Source organism: Musa acuminata, chromosome BXJ2-1, assembly GCF_036884655.1.
Source record: "Musa acuminata AAA Group cultivar baxijiao chromosome BXJ2-1, Cavendish_Baxijiao_AAA, whole genome shotgun sequence".
Lineage (NCBI taxonomy): Eukaryota > Viridiplantae > Streptophyta > Magnoliopsida > Zingiberales > Musaceae > Musa > Musa acuminata.
The window spans coordinates 37,843,047-37,866,678 of NC_088338.1; the positions used below are offsets into that span (position 1 = coordinate 37,843,047).

The window sequence follows — 23,632 nt, forward strand, 5'->3', positions numbered from 1 at the left end:
AACAGGAACTAACGGTGATGGCGTCGTCGGAAGGATGGACGGAGGAGACGGCACGCCGAAACACGGGCGGCGTGGGTGACGCCAGTGGAGATCTAACGAGGGGCCGCGATCGATACAGTCGCCGACACGTAGCCGTGACATGATATGGTATCCGATTGGGAATCCCGGCCGCCTCCCGGCGGGTGTACTTGTACTTAGGGTGTCCCCCATCCATATCTTTCTTTATTCTCACACCTCCGTCTCTCTCTCTCTCTCACGAGGAATATGATTTGATCGGTACTCCTACTGTACCGCTCCTAATTGCTGGGATGAGGAGGATGGGGATTGACGACATGGTGACGCCGGTCTTCATGGTTCTTGACGTGCGATGGGATATCGCAAGTCGCCTGTTCACTTTAACCTCGCTGTTATATGTATATATATAGTATCGAAAATAATTTGAAGAAATTTACAAAAGCATATGAGTTTATTATCATAAACTTGTATTTAAATATTATAAACCAATGATAATCGTAACTGAGGATTTAAACTTATTATACTAATAGTTCAAATATCATCAAGAATAATAATATCTAAACCAATAATGACATTGAACATAAGTAAAAATTATAAGACAGACATAAAACCATCATAACTATATTGATTCTGAATGATGATTTTAAGATGAAAATAATATCGTCTGTCTATAGTCACACAACCATCTGCAATTTATTCAAATGAATGGTTTTGGCATGTCGGAAAACGAAAGTCTTGTCGGGGAAGGATCAATAAAAGACTAATGCTAACTCAAATTTCTGCAGACCAAAAAACCCAAACAAGTTTTCCAACAAAAAGAGAAAAAAAAAAAAATCCACGGGGATTAAACATCCTACTTTTGCATCTACCAATATGACCTCTCAGTAATAGCTTCGAGATTTCAATGGCAGCCAAAGAACAAGAATCACCTCATTCTTTGAAGTCATCCTTGTCATCCACAGGAATCGGCCTGTTCCTCCAAAACACGGCTAGGGCACTCCCACCAAGCTGTCAAAATATAAGATGCAGTGTGATAAGTTACAGTAAGAAACTTGTTTGCCGAAACAAAATCAAGCATTTTCTATCTTATTTTTTATATCCATTTCAAACAAAACGGATCTCCGAGCCTTAAACTCGGACATTGGGATTTACAAAAGAACCAGATTTTTACCAGATCTCTTCTACTAAAAGATTGTGATCTGATACAATTTCATGTCAGATTCCAAGAATAACCATTTTTTCACTAATTCCAGGTTAAAACCCAGTTGCCATGTCTTTGCCAGCCAAAAATAGACGTATCGTGAACAAAGACCAATTCAAAGACAACACCTTAGCAACTTTAGGCAGCACACATGTACATAAGCGCTGACTGGAAAAGGTTTTGTAAACATTCATTCGTTACTAAAAAATATAAAACAAAAATAATAAAGAATCAATGCCGATGTGGCTTCCACCAAAATTCATACCGCCATGAAGACAACACTGACAGCTGAAGGAACAGCTACGAGAGGATTTGTGAAATGTTTTTGGGCAAGCAAAAATCCAAGAGCAGAACTCTGCACCAAAGACATGCAGCAAATTAAATTTCCAGAAAGCATTTTTCAGTAGTTCTCATCGTAATCTCTACAAAAGCCACCTCTAGCAGGTCCAAGTGTCCAAGGATTTGCAACACGTATTTGTAATACATGCCAAGTGCTACCAGCAGATGTTAAAGTTGAACTAGCATGAGACCAGATCGAAGAAAAGCATATTGAAACATGGAATTCCAAAAAATACTAATGATTCTGCAAGTTATGCCAAACAGAATTAAAAAAAAAAATTATATGATACTTCGTGCATAATTTGAACAGGAAACATGCAGGAGTGCTTAATTTAAAGTCTGATTATCTAGGATCCCTCGATTGATAGTAAGGGAAACTCTTGTAGAAAACAATCTAATATTTATGAAGGCCCTTGATTCTAAGTGAGTACAGGATTACTGTGGTATCATGCTACAAGAATATCACATGCTAGTTTATTCTAAAAGAAGCTTGCAACTTACTGGATGTCGATAGCAAAGACGCAAGCTCATGATACATGTGCAAATGAAAAAAAAAAAAGCCTTTCTTTAAAACCACTAACAAAAATGAACATTTTCACAATATATATATTAACTTTTGCAAAGGTATTCTGCTTGATTTTTACAAATATTAAAATGTAATTTAATTCAAGTGGTTTGGTTTTTTCACTAGCTTGAGTACAGATATAGTACCTGCATTCCGCATTCTATGGAAATGGTACGAGAAGTGGATTCCCCGAATGATGACAATCTTGAACACCAATAACCAAGAGCAAATGCTGCAGCATGAAGGAGAGCTACAGGAATAATAAGTTGTGCTCCTTGAGCCTTCAAGACTACTGCAACTTGCCCAATCTTGTGAAGAATAAAATAAAAAGTTATTTATCTCATTCAAAGAATGGTGCTAACGAAAATATCAAATGACACCCAGACAACATCCCTCGATCATCAACCAGTGCATGTCAAACTAGAATTCGCTGCAGTGGAAAGTGATATTCTCCAGAATGATCCATGAAACTATGAAATGAGTAATGATGTCTTTCTGAAACCAATAAAACCCTTTTTACTAACTTTTTCCTCTGCGACTAAAGCTCACCAATAATAGAAATCATAGGTAGCACTAAAACATTAGGAAAACTAGCAAATAGCACTTTAGTTCAAATTCAGAGATTCAGATATGCAAATTACTCCATATTAACTTAAACTTACTGTCACGCATACTTACAGGGCTTGCACATAGCAATGTGGTAAGGATAACTCCAATCAGTGGCGTAAGTGTGATTATTCGCTCAGTAAACTTTGGGAAATACTCATGTGACAACACTGCCAAAGACAAACCATTAAGTTCATTATTAGGTCTGGATGCATGCAAGCTGAACATTTTAAAGGAAATTATTATTACTATACACATAAATTAAATCTGATAGATGTTATATCAGCTGGAGTTGCTACACTTTCCATCCAACAGGAAAAGAAGTCATGCTTACACTACCCTCCTCAGAGTAGAGACCTTTTGTACAGGACTCAAGTCCAATGCAGGAGGTGATCGGAAAGGTGATGCCCACTCCTTAGGAGCCCTTGGGGAGTGCATTAACTTTGATGGGAAGCCTGCATAATCTACTAGACCCCCTACAAATAGAAGTTCCAGACCCTCTAATCCCATAGGCTATAAGCACCATATTCAAAATTATAATTTGTAGATTACATCTGCTTTGGGAGAAAAGTAATGGGAACAGTCTAAAGTACAAGCAAAAGCAACAAATCTGGGGTAAAGATACACTTCTCTCCCTCCAGCACACTTATCAAAAATTTCAAAGATCCCACCCTCAACAAAACAAAAAAAATGTCTCACCATTTTATAGTGTACTTGAAGAGCTTAAGGGTCCTCTATCACTCTGTGGACCCACTAATTCTAGGAGGATATGAGAAAATCAAAGCTACAGAGAAACTTTATCTGTTGTAGAGTGACAGGATCCGAGAAAGGAAAGTACTAGAAAGAGTGTGATTACAGTGTGTAGGTAGCAAGTATGTGATTGTGTTATATGCATGACATCTTTTCCCATTCGGATGTGTCATTCTTTGAGCTCTAGTTTTATGAATCAAAATACACAGAGGTCAAATTTTCTGTGTGTATTGACATATCATTTTTTTAGTTGCTTCTCCAAAAAAAAAAGAGTTACCTCCAACAATAGTGGGCACCAAAACCACCTGAAAAGTACTGATGGCCAATCCCTGAAGAGAAACATTTTTGTACTATTAGTACACTATGAATGTCTTATATACAATATATCCAGTCAAAAACCACTGATTATTTGTATCTAAAAAGAACGAAGCATATCCTTACAGCTGCATCAACAGGAACAAGCTGGCCGGCAAGGAGCTTAGTAAGAAGGGGTGTCATGACTATAGCACCAATTGTCGAACAACTGAAAATTTTTTAGAGGAACAATTGTTAGTGTGGTGATAAAAATCACACCGAACATGGTTTGCAAGAAGAATTTCAGTGTAAAAAAAAACTACAAATAAATTCACACCGAATTGGTAAACAAAGTATCAAAGTTCAACTCTGTAATATAAAGATAGAGTCATACCAGTACAGCATCCAGATCTTGAAACATGTTTAGCAAAACTTGAGCATGGTGAATATCTTATTTTACAGTGATTAACAAATTAATGGCATTGTGTATAATTTTATAGATGGTCATAAAAATTCCCACATAATACGCCCCTATCAACTAGATAAAAGTATCACTATCTCTGCAATTTGCAATACCTCAAACATTCAATATGCTGTTCAGTCTCAGTTAAGGGATTCCACTTGTCAGGAACACAATAAAGCTTATATTTTCAGGAGGGAATGCCATTTCACCTTGACTGGTAAGAAATGGGCAGTAAGTACTGGTATGAGGATCACCTAATTTCGAGTGGTCCAGTCTGACCATATAAAAAAGAAAACACTGTCTTATCCTATGCCGTGCACCACCTACCGAGTATGCGCCTCTTCCTTGCTCTTTCTTCACTGGCTCCTCTTCTTTATTCCTCCTCCTTGCTCCTTCCTCTTCCTCCACTGTCATCTGTTCCTTCTGCTTCGAGTCACCGGGACATATCGATGTAGGGGGTGTTCCATATGTCAGGACATCATTATGGACTGATACGCACCGGTTCAGCCAGCGACCGATACAAGTCCAATACCCGAAATAACGTACCTTGTTATCAGGGAAGTTCATCATTTAAAAGTTCACACTCGCAATAATGGGGAAAAGAAATCATACATCACGACGCCTAAGACATAAATTCCGTGCTATTAATAAAGACAAGCTTTTAACTGTACAAAGATTCCCTTAAACAGTAAACTTATTTTATTTGAACTTGTCATGTGCCTACTTCAATTGAGTATAATCAACTTATTTAGACTATTATCAAAATATCATATTGCAACTAATAACTGTTACACATGCATATATCAACAAACAGCAAGGACAGAGAGCAAGAAAAACAGTAATATACTAATAACGTTAGTAGTAATTGTCCTCATACAACCAGCACAGTGCCAATCACTTTCTCAATCAAATAACAAATGAGTTCTTTCCAATTTCATTATTAACACTGACACAACTGTGTAAATTAACTGTGTTGCTCACAGAAGTATCCACTTGCACTTCCTGAATCACAAAAAATTGAGATCCTAGGTAGGACTAAGGAAAAAAATATAGGTTCCCAGGTATTTTGTAGCTCATCATGAGGATTCAGGATATTTTGGTCTGCGTATAAGCAATTAGGGATCACCAAACAACACCAAATACAGAAACTTACGTTGTCATAAGGACTGAAAGTGCGACATTTCCTTTGGATATATAAGTCGCAACATTGGATGCTTGGCCTCCAGGACAACATGATACCAGAATAAGACCAGTTGCAAGAGGAGCCGATAATTTCAGTGTCTGCAGTAAGAGGAAGGATGGTATTCAGCACACACAAATAACAAAAATATAAGACTCAACAAACACAACATGACAAAGCAATTCGTTTTTAGCATAACTAGCAAAATACTTCATATAAGAAATGAGATATTGGATGCTTTGGAGAGCCTAAAATGAAGATACAATTTTCTATGTACAAAAGCGCATGAGAAAAGCTATATAAAGAATCAAATGAATATGCTTTGATGGATATTGGGTTTAGAAGCATATTGAATAGAAAGTCGGATGCTCACAGCACTTAAAAGTTAAAACATCATTATGTGGTTGTAATAGTCTTGGATTTTTTTAAGTGCTAAGATGTTAAAAATAAATATAATTTATCATTTTATGCTTAAAAGGTTTGCTTCAATAATTTATTCTGACAAACATTCTCATCTTTGCAAAATTGTTCAAACAGATAATTGGAGAGAATTTGGAAATGAATTTCTTGGTGTAAAATCTCCAGGACCCGAGGCTTTATGGAATGTAGGTTTCCTTTTCTTGCAGATTTGAATATTCTAATTTTTCCTTTCAACCATTTATGACTTCTCAGTTTTTCCTCAAGCTTATTGAAGAATGATATAATTTATTCTATGCTACATGGTTATGTTTTAGTTGTTTTTGTTTGTTAGTAGCTCATGAGACCAAGTAAACAAGATCACCAACTATAAGTGGCTGGCTCTAATTATTCTTGAGTTTATAAAGTATTTGGTATTTATCAATCAAAAGCCTCCTAAAGGACACATTTTTACGGATTCGAAGAAATCACTACAGATTTACTATCAGTTCGCAATAATAGAACACGAGTTTTACTTGAGATCAGACAAAAATATCAAGGATAAATCTGCATCAGAATCATCTCTTAAATCAGTCCTAAAAATCTGAAATCTTTGCTATGGATGAAAAAGAAGAAAAGGACAGTAATGTTTAATCTTAATACTGCTAGAGATAGGGTCTCCATACCATAGCAATCGCAAAGCCTAGCAAAGGTTTAATTAAATATTGTGCAAGGAATCCTACGCCTACCTGCAAATGGAACAGAAATAAAAGATGTGTGATAGTGAACATCAACAAATAATCTCCATGGAATAATCAAGGTGTTCGAGCAACTCACTGTCCATGGGTTTCTCAAACATCTTCTGAAATCCTCAAATGTAAGCGTCAAACCCATGGATAGCATCAGGAATCCCAAACCTACAGTGAACAGGTCTGTCTCCAGCCAGGTAACCTATCGACAGAAAGTTAATATCAGGTAGTTAGAAAGCTGTTATATCAGAAGCAAAATAGGAAGTTGTAAAACACAAACAATGAAAACAGCTCTGAAATCAAATGGCTTAAGTGGAGGAAAGGGTTGTTACCATAGATGGCTTGTATATGCCAATAATAGTCCCTAGTATGACCTGTCAAATAGAAAGGAGTTTATTTGGATAACTCCACTTGCTATAACTTCGATATTAAAGCTGAAAGCAAACTCAGGAAGAAGAGAGGAGATTAATGCAGATTTAACAAGATGAACAATTGGATCATACCCAAACAGGGAAAAGAGTCGTAAGTAATTCAACTATACTCTCATACTGGCTCATTTCAGCCACAGGATTATTTGGAAAATCCCCAGAAGCATTTGCTTCAGCATTGCACAAAACTTGTCGACTCCTGTAAATTTAGTTCACAATGAAAAAGGCGACCATGCATCATACTAGTATCTAGATTCTAGCAAAAGATAATTTTAATTGCATGGAGTTAGAAAAGGACATTATTCAAAGAAAATAAGCAAATATAAACTTAAGCATGCTGGATAAGACAAATCTAAATTGTACTTCTTTTTTAAGATAAAATACTCATATTGTATCACAAATTGATTGTTAATCACATCATCCCTAAGATGAGCCAGAATGAAATACAGATTCTAGTGCAACAAGAACATGCTATGTTAGGGAAAAAATAAATAAAATCAATCCAAGTAAGAAATTTATTCAAATAACATGCGATTGAAATTGAGAAAAAAAATTAGAAAAGATCCGAAGGCACGAATAGCTGTCCTAAGACGTATTCGAGCCTTCGTGCAGGTTTGATCATGAAAACCATCCCAAGATACAACTGGGTAGGATCCATCTAAGGTTTTTTGAATGTTACCTCTCGCTAAGGAAGAAGCAGACTTTTATAACATCTTCCGTATGATGCCACGTCGTGGCTCCATCTACGGAAGTTCGTGGGTCATAGGGTCTTCCCAAGTCACATGTCGCATGGGCGATGCAACGACAAAAAAATGTCGTTACAGCAAGGGCAACAAGGGTAAAAAGGTAAAATAAAAAACAAGTCAATGAACATCCAATCTCACACATATAAATGGTTTTGACCTACCATCTTATCCATCAAGTCACTTAATGACTTGACAGAGAGTGAGTAATAAGAGGGGGAAACAATTTCCCTCAACTCTAGATGTCCCTGCAACAGAAGTGTGCAAAAGAAAATTCAGCAAGTATGCAAAAGGAAATTTAGAGTCTTCTCATTAATGTTCCAACAATCCCCCATAAAACTCAAAATTTCCAAATACTCAAATAAATACATAAATAAAATATTATAGGTGCAATTACTATGTGGTAAATAAGGTATCTTTAGCTTTATTTAGTGAAGAAAGTATTCATCGAAAATAGTGTGAACCAAGTCTTGAGCTACATTCCTTCAAGCTAGAGTCCAACTAACTCAAATATAGTATGAAATATATCTTTATAGATTTATGCACTAATGGCTATGCGTGAATATCTCTTGTTTATTCATGAGATAATGTAACGATTCCTTAACCGCAAGAATCTACCAGTGACGTACAGAGAGTCACATCTCGTGAAAATACTATCTCAGGTCTCTTTAAGAGTTATACTCTTCCTATGGCTCTATATAGGAGCATTCGTCAACATAGTAACGAGATTATAATTGAACTCCAATCTATATAGTACACTAATATGCCACACAATCATGCTCCTTGGTGTACCAATCGACTAGTTATTATCATATTGAACCTCCTTCAGGGATTTCTCATCACAGGGGTTGGGTTCGCATGGTTGGAAGACCCATTATAAGCTAAACCCATCCCCCTCGATGATATCAAGACAATAGTCAATTTATAAATACCTTTATGATGACATATTTTATAGTTATGTTAATTTTGTTTTAATTAATGCTAGCATTCATGATAAGAATAAGCATATTATTCTTCATATAGAATATATCATTTCTGAACATAACACTATAGATATCAATATGTAATTACAATTTATCATAATAAAAGATTATAAATTATTGCACATATTAATCAAATTCATATATGAAAACATGACACTAATGTCACTATTTATGCAATTTGAAAGGCCTCCACATTTTCAAGAAAATTTAGGATCAATGAATTAATTTTTTTTCATAATATTACATATACAATGGTAATTATTCAAGTGTTTGTGAATTGCACAATACTTTTCATAAGTCTTGCATATAGATTATTGCACATATTAAACAAATTCATATATGCAAACATGATACTAGTGTCACTATTAATGCAATTTGAAAGCCCCCACATTTTCAAGAAAATTTAGCATCAATGAATGCATTAATGTTTTTTCATGATATTACATATACCGAGGTAATTATTTAAGTGTTTGTGAATTGCATAATATTTTTCATAAGTCTTACAATAGAATTTTATTAATCGTTGGTGTTATCATGCATGTAAACTCATGGAAATTGATCCCTAGGTATGCCCCACTTTAGAGTAATTTTACATAAACAATTCTACATTTGTATCATACAAACATTTGTACGTATTTTATGGTTTGCTAATGAAAAATTGTCATGTGTAATCTCAAATGGAATAGTTAAACGATATGTCCATCTGTAGTCAAAGTCAAGCGTCATTGCAATACATGTATGCAACATGCACACCAGATTTACTAGGGGCCAACGAAAGAGCTGTAAATGTTTTTTTTTCTTTTTTGGGAAATATAAATCTCATCATTTATCTGAAAAGGAAAATTATAACATATGTTCACCGCAGTAGATTTAATCACACAAATCAGATTTAACTTCACTTCATGTGTTTCTATTTAAATTTAGATGGTCGGCGACGAAATCGATCAAAAAGGACACACCTCAAAACCGGGATGATGGGCGACGCCATCGAGCAAGCAACCACCAGATTTACTAGGGGCCAACGAAAGAGCTGTAAATGTTTTTTTTTTTCTTTTTTGGGAAATATAAATCTCATCATTTATCTGAAAAGGAAAATTATAACATATGTTCACTGCAGTAGATTTAATCACACAAATCAGATTTAACTTCACTTCATGTGTTTCTATTTAAATTTAGATGGTCGGCGACGAAATCGATCAAAAAGGACACACCTCAAAACCGGGATGATGGGCGACGCCATCGAGCAAGCAACCACCAGATTTACTAGGGGCCAACGAAAGAGCTGTAAATGTTTTTTTTTTTTCTTTTTTGGGAAATATAAATCTCATCATTTATCTGAAAAGGAAAATTATAACATATGTTCACCGCAGTAGATTTAATCACACAAATCAGATTTAACTTCACTTCATGTGTTTCTATTTAAATTTAGATGGTCGGCGACGAAATCGATCAAAAAGGACACACCTCAAAACCGGGATGATGGGCGAGGCCATCGAGCAAGCAACCGCCTCGTTCCTTCCTCTTCCTCCATTCGGCATCGGTGACCCACTTCCCAAAGCTAATCTTGAAACAGAAGGAACAGTAAGCGCCATGTTTTGGTCACAGCCGGAGCCGCATGAATCCAGCTAGCAGAACAGATAGAGCGCGTACCATGAGGGGGTTGGGGGACGCAACGAGCAATATATGACGAGAAGGAGCAGCACTCGGCGGCCATGGCGTGTCGCGACTGAGATCCACTGTCTCTGCAGAGGACCCGAGAGATGGAGGCCACATAGGAGGAGGAAGACGCTACCGTCGCCGTCGTCACCGTTGTAGCCATGGGTTTAGCGGCCGAGGGCGGAGTCTGGGTTTTGGGGGGAGTAGGAGGAGGCCCGAATCGGCTCGGTTTGTCGTCGAACGAAGAGGGACGGATGGGTGGGCGTGGATTACGAGGGAACCACACATGACTTGCTGTCGGACGAGACCGCGTTCTTTTCCTGCCTTCTTCGAACTCTCTATCGAAGTGTTAGGGTTCGCTCACTGTGAGCCTCGGACGAAATGGTGAGTCGGATCTCAGCAGAGCGCTCTTCCTATTGGTCAAACCCGTGCACATGCGACCCGAGTTGAGTGATGTATTTTGGTCGCGAACCAAAATCCTCGATTTTGATTTTGATTTTGATTTTGATTTTGATTTTGAAATTGGTTTCGATTCCATAGAAATTAAAATTAAAATTAAATGATTTTGGAATCGAAATCGAAATCGATGGTTCTAATGTACTGACAAATTTTTATTTTTTAAACAATTATAATATAAAAATTATTTTTTTTTAATTTTTTTTAAAAAAAATTAGTGCACTTTGTGAATATAAACATGCTGCAAAACACATTTAAACAATAGAAATAAATTACATTAGTATTTGATATACTATATATCATAATCATAAATTGGAAAAAAAAGGGTAAAAATAAAAATAAAAAAGATATATTTTATGATTTTACTATATAAAATATATTTTGAAGTAACAAATAAATAAATAAGTAAAATTTCAACTACATAACAATTGTGTTGATTTACAAGTTCAATGGCAATGAGAAGGCAAATCTGAATAGTTAATTCAATACAAGGAGTGCAACATTTTGAGAGCTTTAAAAGTGAGAGCAAAGATTTCAATATCAAATACTAGCTAGCTAACTTGATGTATGAAGTATAACTCTTAAGGAGGTTGACAAAGTCAAATAACTTTGGACTTCTAAACTTTTGAGAGCATGGGTAAAACTAAGTACCTAACTTCTCTTAGTTATATAGTAAAAGAGTTTTGTATATTTTTGTAGATCATTCGAGAAGTACTTAGCAACACATAATAGTTATCAAATCCTCACTGATGGTGATTGGTTTTACTAAAGATAGTTTATTTGCTTTATTCCATAACAGAGTCGCAATTAAAAATGGAGGGAATATGAACCTAATTGGAGGTGACAATTTTATAAAAGAGGAATCAATAGACAAATATTGTGAAGGACAAGGTCTCAAAACTATAACTTTCATAAGATGATGCTCATTGAAACTTCAATAAACATCCGTCCAGTTCAACCAATATAATATGCTATATATGAAGGTTTTCTCCTTCACTTGAATGATTTGTTAGAACTAGCGAAGATAAAGTACAATTCGATCCACCCTATAATAGAGTCAGAGTTACTAGTGACTTGAGCAAATACTAGTGATCAAAGTTTGACTACTCAACAACAATGAGAAGAGAATAATTGGGAGAGAGGAGGTGTATTATAGTCTGATCCTCGAGTGACCCCTCAAAACTTTATTCATCTTAGAACATTGGAACCCCTAGATCGCACATGATGAGCTCTATAGTAGTGTATTAGATTGATTTGTCACAGTTCGGTAGCAATGTCGTATGAGCACTTGTCCTTAGGTAACTTTATGATATTATGAGGATGTCGACTCTTTATATACAAGCACATAAGTGTCACACTACTTAGGCAAAACTAAAGTCTATGAGAGTATATCATATTTGATTCTTTATTTAGATATAATTATATACTTGAGATTGAGAATACTTTATATTTGAAAGCTACAGTTGAAGACTTCATGCAAGTCTATTGCATCAATGTTAAAAAGAGATAATAAATTTTGAATAATAGAAAATCTCAATTAAGATAAGGTAAAATGTATGAAATTACTTTGTATCCTTGAAGCCTTCTTATATTAGAAAATTTGATATGTTCATTGTACCACTAGCCTCTTTTGGTTTCTAAATATGGCCACAAAATCCCCATAAGATTAATGCTCCCAAAAGCATGGAACATGTAGTCTCTTAAGCATTATCATGCCTAGACCAATATAGGTTGTGGAGAAGTTGAAGTAGAACTTGTAAATAGAAGATAACGAGAAGATCAATAAAATTTATCATCATAAATTTTTAATTTAAATTTAAAAATCAATAATTAGAATAATATACAGTAAATTATTATAAGCTAAAATAATATTTTACTATTACATAGACATAGAATCTATAAATTCCAATCATTATATTAATGATATCGAATTATCATTATTGAGCTCGTCATAAGAAACTCTAATGTAATATTTTAAAAATTGAGTTTAAAGCTAGAAATTACACATAATAAAAAAAATCTAATTTTTTTATTTCAAAATATATTTAAGTTCATCACATCTAATGTAACAAAATTGATATTAACTGTGATATAACTTTTAATTATAATGAAGTTGATATAAATAGAAACTTATTGTTTATAAATAGTTACAAAAGAATAGTTACAAAAGAAGAAATTTTCATGGTCTTAATATGTACCCGATCTAGTTGCACTTGCAATTCCATTTCTCAATGAGCCTTCCTTTGTCGTTAGCTTGTTCATAGGACTTATTGTAGATTTTATTTGGAGAAAGTATCGCATAGTCCATATGAAAATATTAGGAACTATACTTACCTGGGGCATCACATGCAAAGAGAGACTATGGGACCTACCTATTGCAATACTTGGATTTAAATGTGTAAAGCTGCCCATATGCCTCCGTGGATAAGGTATATTAAATGTTTTACTATTCAATTTCAAATCATGTGCATTATGTTATTTCTTTATTCATACATATGCTCTTTCTTGATTTTCCTATCTATCTATTATTCATGTGAAATATTTTGAATGATAATCTATAATTTTAACTAATTAACGAATTATGTTTTATCTCTAGGTTGACTCCTGTCCATGTTGGCAAAAAAAGACCTCATATAGTTTGTCCCAATCTAAATTTTTCTGAGTTGGGATACTTTGAAACATAATGGTTTTGGCAAAAACTGTTAATACATATCAACATATTGGTTGAAAATGATGCAATGATCCTATTTTCATTTATATCTTTGATCTTGTAATGTACACAAGATTTAGCTTATGCTCTTTAGTTCTTGGTTATAGAAAACCATATATTTCAGTATGGAAAACTAATACTATCGAAATTGACATAAATAGCTGAAAAGTATTGAAAGTACCAAAATATCTTAAATTAGAGAAATTATAGAAATAAAAATATTTTTGATTCGTTAAAACCAACATCGAAGTTAAAATGAAGATCGTTAAAACTAAAGTATTGAATTTAATACTTTTCAGCTACTTTAAAACTAAAGTAGCTGAAAAGTATTGAAAGTTCGTTAAAACTAACTTGCAATGTCATGATCTTCCTATTTGCATTTTTTATTGCATTTGAATTTCATATTCTTTCCGATAGATAAAGTTATCATTTGCATTAGATAGAGTACTAATTGATGGATTAGCCTACTGATATAATTTGTGGATATTATGTTTATGATTTATTCTTATGATTAATCTATCATTTCATGATTTATGTTTTTCTTTCCATTACGTATATTTTGGTGTTATGCTGCACTTCTTTGTCATGTTAAGTTTCAATTTTCTTCTTTTTTACTTGAAGATGTTAGAAAAGTTTGGTTCATGTCCATATTTGAGTTTATACTTCAAATTTTTAGCTGCTCTTTTTGTTGTTTGCTCACTAGCTCTTTGGAGGTTGGAATACATTTGCAAGGTGGAGAATCTAAGTAGGTTTTAGTGAAATCATTCATCTTTACAAAATTGCAATAACGAGTTTTGAAAGTCGAGGCTACATTGAGAAGGAAGAGGAAAATGACATACGCCACAGGACGCTCCAACAGTTCAAGAGTTGATATCGAGTATGAGCAAAAGATGAATTCCATGGAAGAGGTTTGGCAGAAGCAAACTTTATACTTGCAGTCTCACCTCAGTCGAAAGAAGAAGCCTCGTAAATGATGGTTTAAATGCATATATAGATTTATTCAGAGGCATAATATGTTTGTAGCAAATTTCTTAACGATGTTAATTTAGATGATAAATATCTTGATCGTAGCATATTCTTGGAATCGAATAGATACTGTTTACTTTTATAAAAAAAAATAGATTGCTTATTGTTGTCCTTAAATTTTTTATCTTAAAATGTTATAAAGAAAATCAGATGATTGCAAAGAAAAAAAAAAGATATGAGAACCATTCCTTTGTAATGCAGTTTTAAAATAATAAAATATCAAACCAAAAGATAATGGGGCTAAAAAATCTTATAGTATTAGCTCTATATGGTATCAAACTATAATTCTAACTAATTTGTGATAAGAATTTTTTTTTGAAAAATATAATTAATTTTTAAATATAAAATATTTCTTTATTATATCATTCATTTAAGAGATTATTATTTAAAATAATGCACATAATTTGTTTTATATAAAATTAAGAAAATAACAAGGATATCTGATGATGATGAGCATGATGATACATTTGTACTATACCTAACTTTTTAATCTCAAGATTTTTCTTATCTATATGTAAGCATAATATTCTCGAAATATCAAAAATTATATGATCATTTGATAATCCTTTAATTAATAGTCAATAATATAATCAAATAAGAAATATAGTATTTTATTAAAATATTTATTATATTTAGTTTAGTATTCTTAAGCAATTGTTAATTAATTTATGTTTCCATTTATGTCAACATATATGCATAATAATCATAAATAGCATTCAAATATTAGATTCAGATTTGAAATTTCATGTGATAAAAAAAGGTACTAAATGTTATTAAATCTATTAAATCGATCAAAACAATGAGTATTTTGATCGAACAATAAAAATATTTTAATGATATAAAATTTATCACTTGAAACCATAGAGCAACTTGATTTTCTAATGAAACAATAGTGCATTTATACCTTTATTCCATCTAATGGGCCAATATCAACCATATTACTTCATGTTGGGTTCAAGAATATATTTAAGTTCATTACATCTAATGTAACAAAATTAATATTAACTATAATATAACTTTTTATTATAATAAAGTTTATATGAATAGAAACTTATAGTTTCTTAAATATTAATATGCCAAATATAGGTAAAGTTTAGAGACCACACTCTACTTCTTTTACAAAAATCCATTGAATGATTCCCTAAGTAAAGCTTAGTAGAAATGTAAGTACGCAATATATGCTTTGTTTCCTATAATATTTATATAACAATGAGTTGTATTATATTCCAATTCTTATAAAATAATCTAATGTTTTAAATAATAAATTATCTTATATTATTCATATAATCTTGATGAAAAGTGTGTAATAATACATAATTGGTGGCTACATTTGAGAACCAAAGATTAAGTTTGACGATCATAATATGGAAATAAAAGAATATTTATTAATATATGCATAATTTTTAGTATAATTAAATTTTAAGTGAAAAATTATCCACCAAACTTTTAATAAAAATAGAAATACTTACTTTCTTCATATTCATAATCCAGAATTACCCATCTAATGAAATCATTATGATGAAAAGAATCATCATCCAAAAACCGATTGGCACATCCTCTTTTTAAGCTCCAACAAAATATATATTGGATGCACCTAATAAAAAATATTATTATAAAAATATAATTATAATTATAATTATTAAAATAAAAACTATACAAATTATATATACCTCCCAATATAATCGATGAAGCTATCGCACTAGAAGTTCAAATGAGATTTATCTTTTACAAATAGAGATTATTAAATAATACATCTAATATTCTTTAAATAAATTGAAAGATGTGACCTCCCATATTTCTTAGAAAATCTATTAGTACTGACATACTCGTAGTCATGAATAAATCGACTAATATAAATAGTATAATACTTATTAAAAAAACTTTTAATAAGTAAGATACTATCAATAACCTTATACTTTTGGTAGGTCATTTTATTTTTTGTAATTTACATTTCACAAATTTTAAGAGCAATGTATAAAAAAAAATCATATATTTTAAAATCCATAACAATGTTTACAAAATAATTACTGTTTTTTTAGACATTATGAATATAACATGGTGAACATGATTAAGCATTAAAAGTTTAAACATTATATTAAGTATCATAATAAAACTAAATATCAAAATAAATTATATAGAAAGTAATATCAAAAGAATACAATTATACAAAAGTGATAACATCTTGTAAATGATCAACAGATATTGGGAACCAATTTGATAGATCGAGTTATATGATAGTCTTATGGATTTTGTTTAAACACAATGTTATCACAAAAATAATCATATATTATTTAGTAATTCTTTATGTCTTATAAAACATCAATTGTTGTCTAACAATAATATTCATAATTATTACATATACATAATAAATTATAAGAATACAAATTAATCAATCTAAAAATAATTAAGAATACTAAGTTTGGATTAATGTAGTAATAAGAACAAATATTATATACACATAATGAATTATAATAATATAAATTAATTAATTTAAAAATAATCAAGAATACTATGTTTGTATTACTATGATAATAAGAATAAACATTAGTCAATATCATTCATATTACTTCACATATGATTTCTACCCATTTTTTATATTTATATGTAAAACATGTTTGTTAAAATTTTTCAATGGATTAAGCCCTTGAATATTACAATGCTAATAAAAAATATTTGAAATTAATCAAATGTCATCAGGATGGTGCCATGAGTATATCATCAATTAACTTGTTATGCTATACAAATTCTAGTTTACATTTATCATTTTATGATGTACTAAAAATACATGAAACATAATTTTTATCTTTTATTTCTCAAATAAGATAATAAATCAAATAGATTTTCTATATATTATAATGATAGCAAAAGATCTATATGGTTGTCAAATGGTTGGGACATTACAATTTAGATTAGTTTTTATTATTTATTGTTTTGCTTCCCAAATAAGATAAAAGATGTTAAAAATATGTTATCTTAATAAAAAAAAGTGTTAAGTATAAATTTTATACTTAATAATATTTTACTTGAAATATGATATCTTAGATATAAAAACATTTGACATCATGCTCAACATCACTAGCTTATATCGTTGTTATTTTCTCAATTTTCTATAAAAAATTATATGCATTAGTTTAAATAGTAAACTTTTAAGTGAATGATATAATAAAGAAATATTTTATATTTAAAAAATAATTATATTTTCATTTATAAATTCTCATCATAAATTAGTTAAAATTAGAGTTTGATACCATACAAAGCAAATATTTTTAAGGTTTTTTTAGCCACATTATCTTTTGGTTAGATATTTTATTATTTTAAAATTATACTATAAAATAATGATTCTCATAACTCTTTTTTCCTATGTTATCACCTAATTTTCTTTGTAACTTTTTAAGACAAGAAATTTGAGGACAACGGCAAGTAATCTTTTTTTTTTTAATAAAAGTAAGTAGTATCGATTCTATTCCAAGAATATTTGACTAATGATCAAGATATTTACCATCCAAATTGACATCATTGAAAATTTTAAAATATTTTGTCAGTTTGATAAATTTTTAAATGATTAAATGGTAAATATTTTAAATCGATCAAATAATAAAATAATTTGATTGAATAATAGAAATATTTCATTGATATAAAATTTATAACTTAAAATCGTAAAATAACTTGATCTATTAATTAAATAATAGTACCTTTATACCTTCTAAAAGTACTTTATGTTTATAACTTTTAAAGTCAATATCATCTACATTACTTAATGTTAGTCTTCATAATACATTTAAGTTCATCACATCTAATGTAACAAAATGAATATTAACTATAATATAATTTTTTATTATAATGAAGTTAATATGAATAGAAACTTATTATTTTTAAAATACTAATATGTCAAATATGGTTAAGGTTTGAAGACCTTATCCTCCTTCTCTTGAAAAAATCAACCAAATTGATGCCCAAGCAAAGCTTAATAGAAATGTAAGCACAAAATACATGTTTTGTTTCCAAAAATATTTATATAAATTATCTTATATTTTTTGTATAATCTTGATAAAAAGTGTCTAATAATGCATAAGTATTGACTGTATTTGATAAACAAAAATTAAATTTCACAATCATAATCTGAAAAGAAAAGAATAATTGTTAATATTTTGAATAATTCTTAGTATAATTAAATTTGAAGTTAAAAATTATCTTGTAGTTATTATCTTTTAATAAAAATAAAAATACTTACTTTCTTCACATACATTATCCAGAAATTTCTACATAATAAAATCATTGTGATTAAAAGAATCATTTTCTAAAAACCGATTAGCACACTCTCTTTTTATGCTTCAACAAGGTATATCTTGTATGCACATAATAGAAAAATAAAAATATTATTATTAAAATAAAAAACTATACAATGGTATATACCTCCCAATATGAATACAATTATACTAAAGTTGTATAATACTTATTAAAAAACTTTTAATAAGTAAGATACTATTAATAACCTTATACCATGGAATGATCATTTCATTTTCAGTAATATATATTTCAGGAATTTCAAGGGCACTATATGAAAAGAAAATACATTGTTAGAAAAAATAGATTTTAAAATCCATACAATATTTACACAATAATTAATATTTTTTTAACATTATGAATATCACATGGTGAACACAATTAAGCATTATAAGTTTAAACATTATATTAAGTATCATAATAAAACTAAATAACAAAATAAAATTATCCAAAAAGTATCATCAAAAGAATACAATTATACTAAAGTTGTAAAATCTTCAAAATGCTGAAAATTTTTTGAAAATCAATTTAATACATCAAGTTATATGATAGTCTTGTTGATTTTTTAAAACACAAAGTTATCACAAAAATAATCATAATTTTTTTAGCAAATCTTTATGTCTTATGAAACATCAAATGTTGTTGGATATTAATATTTGCAATTATCACATATGCATAAAGAATTATAAGAATATAAATTAATTGATCTAAAGATAATCAAGAATACTAAGTGTGGATTACCACAATAATAAGAACAAATATTACATATGCATAGAGAATTATAAGAATGTAAATTAATCAATCAAAATATAATCAAGAATATTAAGTCAGGATTACTACGATAACAAGAACAGACATTAGCCAATATCATCCATATTACTTCACATAAGGTTTCTACCCATTTTCTATATTTCTAAGTAAAACATGTTTGTCAAAATTTTCTAGTGGATTAAGCTCTTGAATATTGCAATGCCAGTAAAGAATATTTAAAATTAATCAAATCACATTATAATGGTGACATGAGTATATCATCAATTAACTTATTATACTATTCAGATTCTAGTATACATTTACCATTTTGTGATGTGCTAAAAATTACACAAAACATGATTTTTATTTTTTAATTCTCAAATAAGTTGATGAATTAAATGTTCTTAACTAAAGTTATGATTTTCTATAGATCATAATGATAGAAAAAGATCTATATAGTTGTCATATTTATTCAAAATGAATATGACTATCGTACAACTCGATCTATCAAATTGGTTCCCAAGATCTTTTCATCATTTTTAAGATGTTACCAATTTGGTATAATTGTATTTTTTATATGTTACTTTTTGGATAATTTTATTTTTTTTATTTAGTTTTATTATGATACTTAATATATTGTTTAAACTTTTATTGCTTAATTGTGTTCGCCATGTGATATTCATAATGTTAAAAAAATACTTATTATTGTGTAAATATTGTATGGATTTTAAAATATATTTTTTCTAATGATGTTTTTTTTTTTTTTCATGTAGTGCCCTTGAAATTCCTGAAATATATATTACTAAAAATGAAATGATCAACCGATGGTGTAAGACTATTGATAGTATCTTACTTATTAAAAGATTTTTAATAAATATTATAATATCATCTATATTAGAAGAGTTGTTCATGACTACAAGTGTGTTAGTACCAGTAGATTTTTCAGTATGTTTTGGAGGTCATATTTTTTATTTTATTAGAAAATTATTACATGTATCATCTAATAATCTCTATTCGCAAAGGATAAATCTCCTTTGTACTACTATTTTGACAACTTCATTGATCATATTCGGAGGTATATCCAATTTGTATGGTTTTATCTTAATATTTATATTTTATTTATTTATTTTTATACTAATATTTTTTTTGCTAAGTGCATATGAGACATACCTTACTATAGTTCAAAAAGAGAGTCTGCCAATCAGTTTTTGGAAGATAATTCTTTCATTAGGTGGGCAATTTTGGATTATATATGTGAAGAAAGTAAGTCTTTTTTAATACTAGAACTATGATAACTACATGATAATTTTTAACTTGAAAATGTATTATACTAAAAATTATGTATATCTTAATAATTACTCTTTTTTTTTTCAAATAATGATTGTAAAACTTAATCTTCAGTTCTCAAATGCATCCACCACTTATACATTATTAGACACCTTTCATCAAGATTATATGAAGAATATCATGTAATTTATTATTTAAAATATTAAATTATTTTGTAAGAATTTAAATATAATATAACTCATTGTTATATAAATGTTATCGAAATAAAGCCTATTTTCCACACTTGTATTTCTACTAAGCTTTGCTTGGGGAATTGTTTGATGGATTTTTGCAAGATAAGTATATTACGGTCTTCAAACCTTACTTGGCAAATTAGCATTTCAGAAACAGTAAGTTTATATTCATATCAACTTCATTATAATTAAAATTTATATCACAATTAATATCAATTTTGTTATATTAGATGTGATGAACTTAAATATATTTTGAAATAAACAAATTAGATTTTTTTTATTATGTGTAATTTCTAGCTTTAAACTCAAATTTTAAAATATTACATTAGAGTTTCTTATGATGAGCTAAATAATGATAATTCGGTATCATTAATATAATGATTGGATTTTATAGATTGTATATCCAAGTAATATTAAAATATTATTTTAGCTTACAATAATTTACTTTATATTATTCACATTATTGATTTTTAAATTTATATTAAAAATTTATGATGATAAATTTAATTGATCTTCTCGTTATCTTCTATTTATAGGTTTTACATCAACTTCTCCACGACCTATATTGGTCTGGGCATGGTAATGCTTAAGAGACGTACATGTTCAATGCTTTTGGGAGCATTAATCTTATGGGAATCTTGTGGCCATATTTAGAAACTAAAAGAGGCAAATGGTACAATGAACACATCAAATTTTCTAATATAAGAAGCCTCAAAGGATACAAAGTAATTTCATACTTTTTACCTTATCTTAATTGAGATTTTTTATTATCCAAAATTTATTATCTCTTTTTAATGTCGATGCAATAGACTTGCATGAAATCTTCTTTCAAATATAAAGTATTCTCAATCTCAAGTACATAATTATATCCAAATAAAGAATCAAATATGATATACTCTCATATACTTTAGTTTTGCCTAAGTAGTGTGACACTCACGTGCTTGTAGATAAAGAGTCGACTGTTGGGCTGATGGCCCATATTCAGCCCATGTGGGCTTTATCAGCCCACAGCCCACACCCCCTCTTAACCTAACCCTAATTAAGATTAGGGGGGTGTGATGGTTGCGTTTTAGATGCAGATTAAAGCTATAAAAAGGCAGCAACGAGGCAGATCTTGGGAGCCACGAGATTCCAAAGAGAAGAAGGAGAACAAGGCAGAAAAGGAAGAGAAAGAAAGGGAAGAAGACAAGGACAACGCAGAGAGACTGTTCTCAATCATCTAGCAGTGTTCTCATCTCAGGTTAGATCAAATCTACAATAGGCTCTTGCTGTGATTACTTGGGAGGTTTTAGATATTGTGGGCAATGACATGATCCTTGTATCCCAGTTATTCTCTTGTGGTTGTTGCTAGGGTTTTGGGCAAGAGATTGAAATTTGTACATTCATTATTCTCATAGTGGATTATCTCTAGTTTGCCCCATGGTTTTTACCCTTCACATTGAAGGGGTTTTCCACGTATATCTTGGTGTTCTGTTTGATTGTGTTTCCATTTTATTCCGCTGCGTATTTTGGTCTTCTAGTATTGTTCCTATACAAAGGTTATTCCTGTTTATATCCCCATCAACTGGTATCAGAGCGGGGTTTTGGTGATTTAATTTTTGTATTTGAACATGGAGGCCAGTAATATTTCTTGTATGATTAGTTTGAATGGAAATAATTGGATGATATAGAAACCAAGAATGAAAGATCTCTTGTATTGCAAAGATTTGTATGGACCTTTGCAGGGGGATAGTGCAAAACCTACAACTATGACAGATGATGAGTGGAAGAGGTTAGATCGAAAAATAATTGGGTTTATTAGACAGTGGCTTGATGATAGTGTCTTTCACCATGTTTCTACTGAAATTTCTGCATATTCTCTTTGAAAAAAATTGGAAAGTCTCTATGAAAGAAAAACAGCTGGCAACAAAGCTTTTTTGATCAGAAAACTTGTGAACCTAAAATATAGAGAGGATGCTTCTATTGCTGAGCATTTGAATGAAATGCAGAGTATTACTAACCAGTTATCCTCTATAAAAATGTCTCTTGATGATGAGTTGCAGGCATTGTTACTTCTCAATTCATTACCAGAAAGTTGGGAGACACTGGTGGTTTCCCTCAGTAATTCTGCACCATATGGTATTGTCACTATGAGTCAAGTAACAAGCAATTTGTTGAATGAGGAGTTGAGAAGAAAGAGTTCAACAACATCTCAGAATGATTCACAAGCACTTATCTCAGAATAGAGGAAGGTCAAAGTCTAGAAGCAGTTCACGTATGGGTAGGAGCAAGTCAAGATCAAGAAAAGATATTGTTTGCTATAACTATGGTGAGAAAGGACATTACAAGAACCAATGTAAGCAACCTAAGAAGAACAAGAAAAAGGGAAAAGAAGTGGAGTCTACAGAGTCAAAGGATAATACTACAGCTACAGTGCAGGGTGGTAATTATTTGATTTTGTCTCCTTCTGATGATATTTTTTCTTGTGTGTGTCAGGATCTTGAGTGGGTGATTGACACAGGTGCTTCTTATCATGCTA

The 23,632-nt window shown here is 30.7% G+C and overlaps 1 protein-coding gene across 4 annotated transcripts; it reads right to left on the reverse strand.

Annotated features, from left to right (window-relative positions):
- Positions 1-620: 620 nt before the first annotated feature.
- Positions 621-10,714, reverse strand: LOC135599170 (probable sodium/metabolite cotransporter BASS2, chloroplastic). 4 transcript variants are annotated; one of them, XM_065093982.1, is made up of 13 exons: positions 10,363-10,709; positions 10,177-10,270; positions 7,062-7,185; positions 6,891-6,932; positions 6,647-6,760; positions 6,496-6,558; positions 5,387-5,514; positions 3,918-3,999; positions 3,754-3,805; positions 2,799-2,896; positions 2,267-2,428; positions 1,482-1,571; positions 621-1,023 (listed from the first exon to the last, which is right to left on the reverse strand). In XM_065093982.1, the coding sequence occupies exons 1-13, from the start codon at positions 10,529-10,531 to the stop codon at positions 946-948; spliced, it is 1,296 nt and encodes a 431-aa protein (XP_064950054.1). In that variant the 5' UTR covers positions 10,532-10,709; the 3' UTR covers positions 621-945. The 4 variants fall into 4 exon arrangements, with proteins under 4 accessions (XP_064950054.1, XP_064950058.1, XP_064950055.1 ...); XM_065093986.1 differs by having other exon boundaries at positions 10,177-10,275; positions 10,363-10,502; XM_065093983.1 differs by lacking the exon at positions 2,799-2,896 and having other exon boundaries at positions 10,363-10,714.
- Between the last annotated feature and the right edge of the window lie 12,918 nt (positions 10,715-23,632).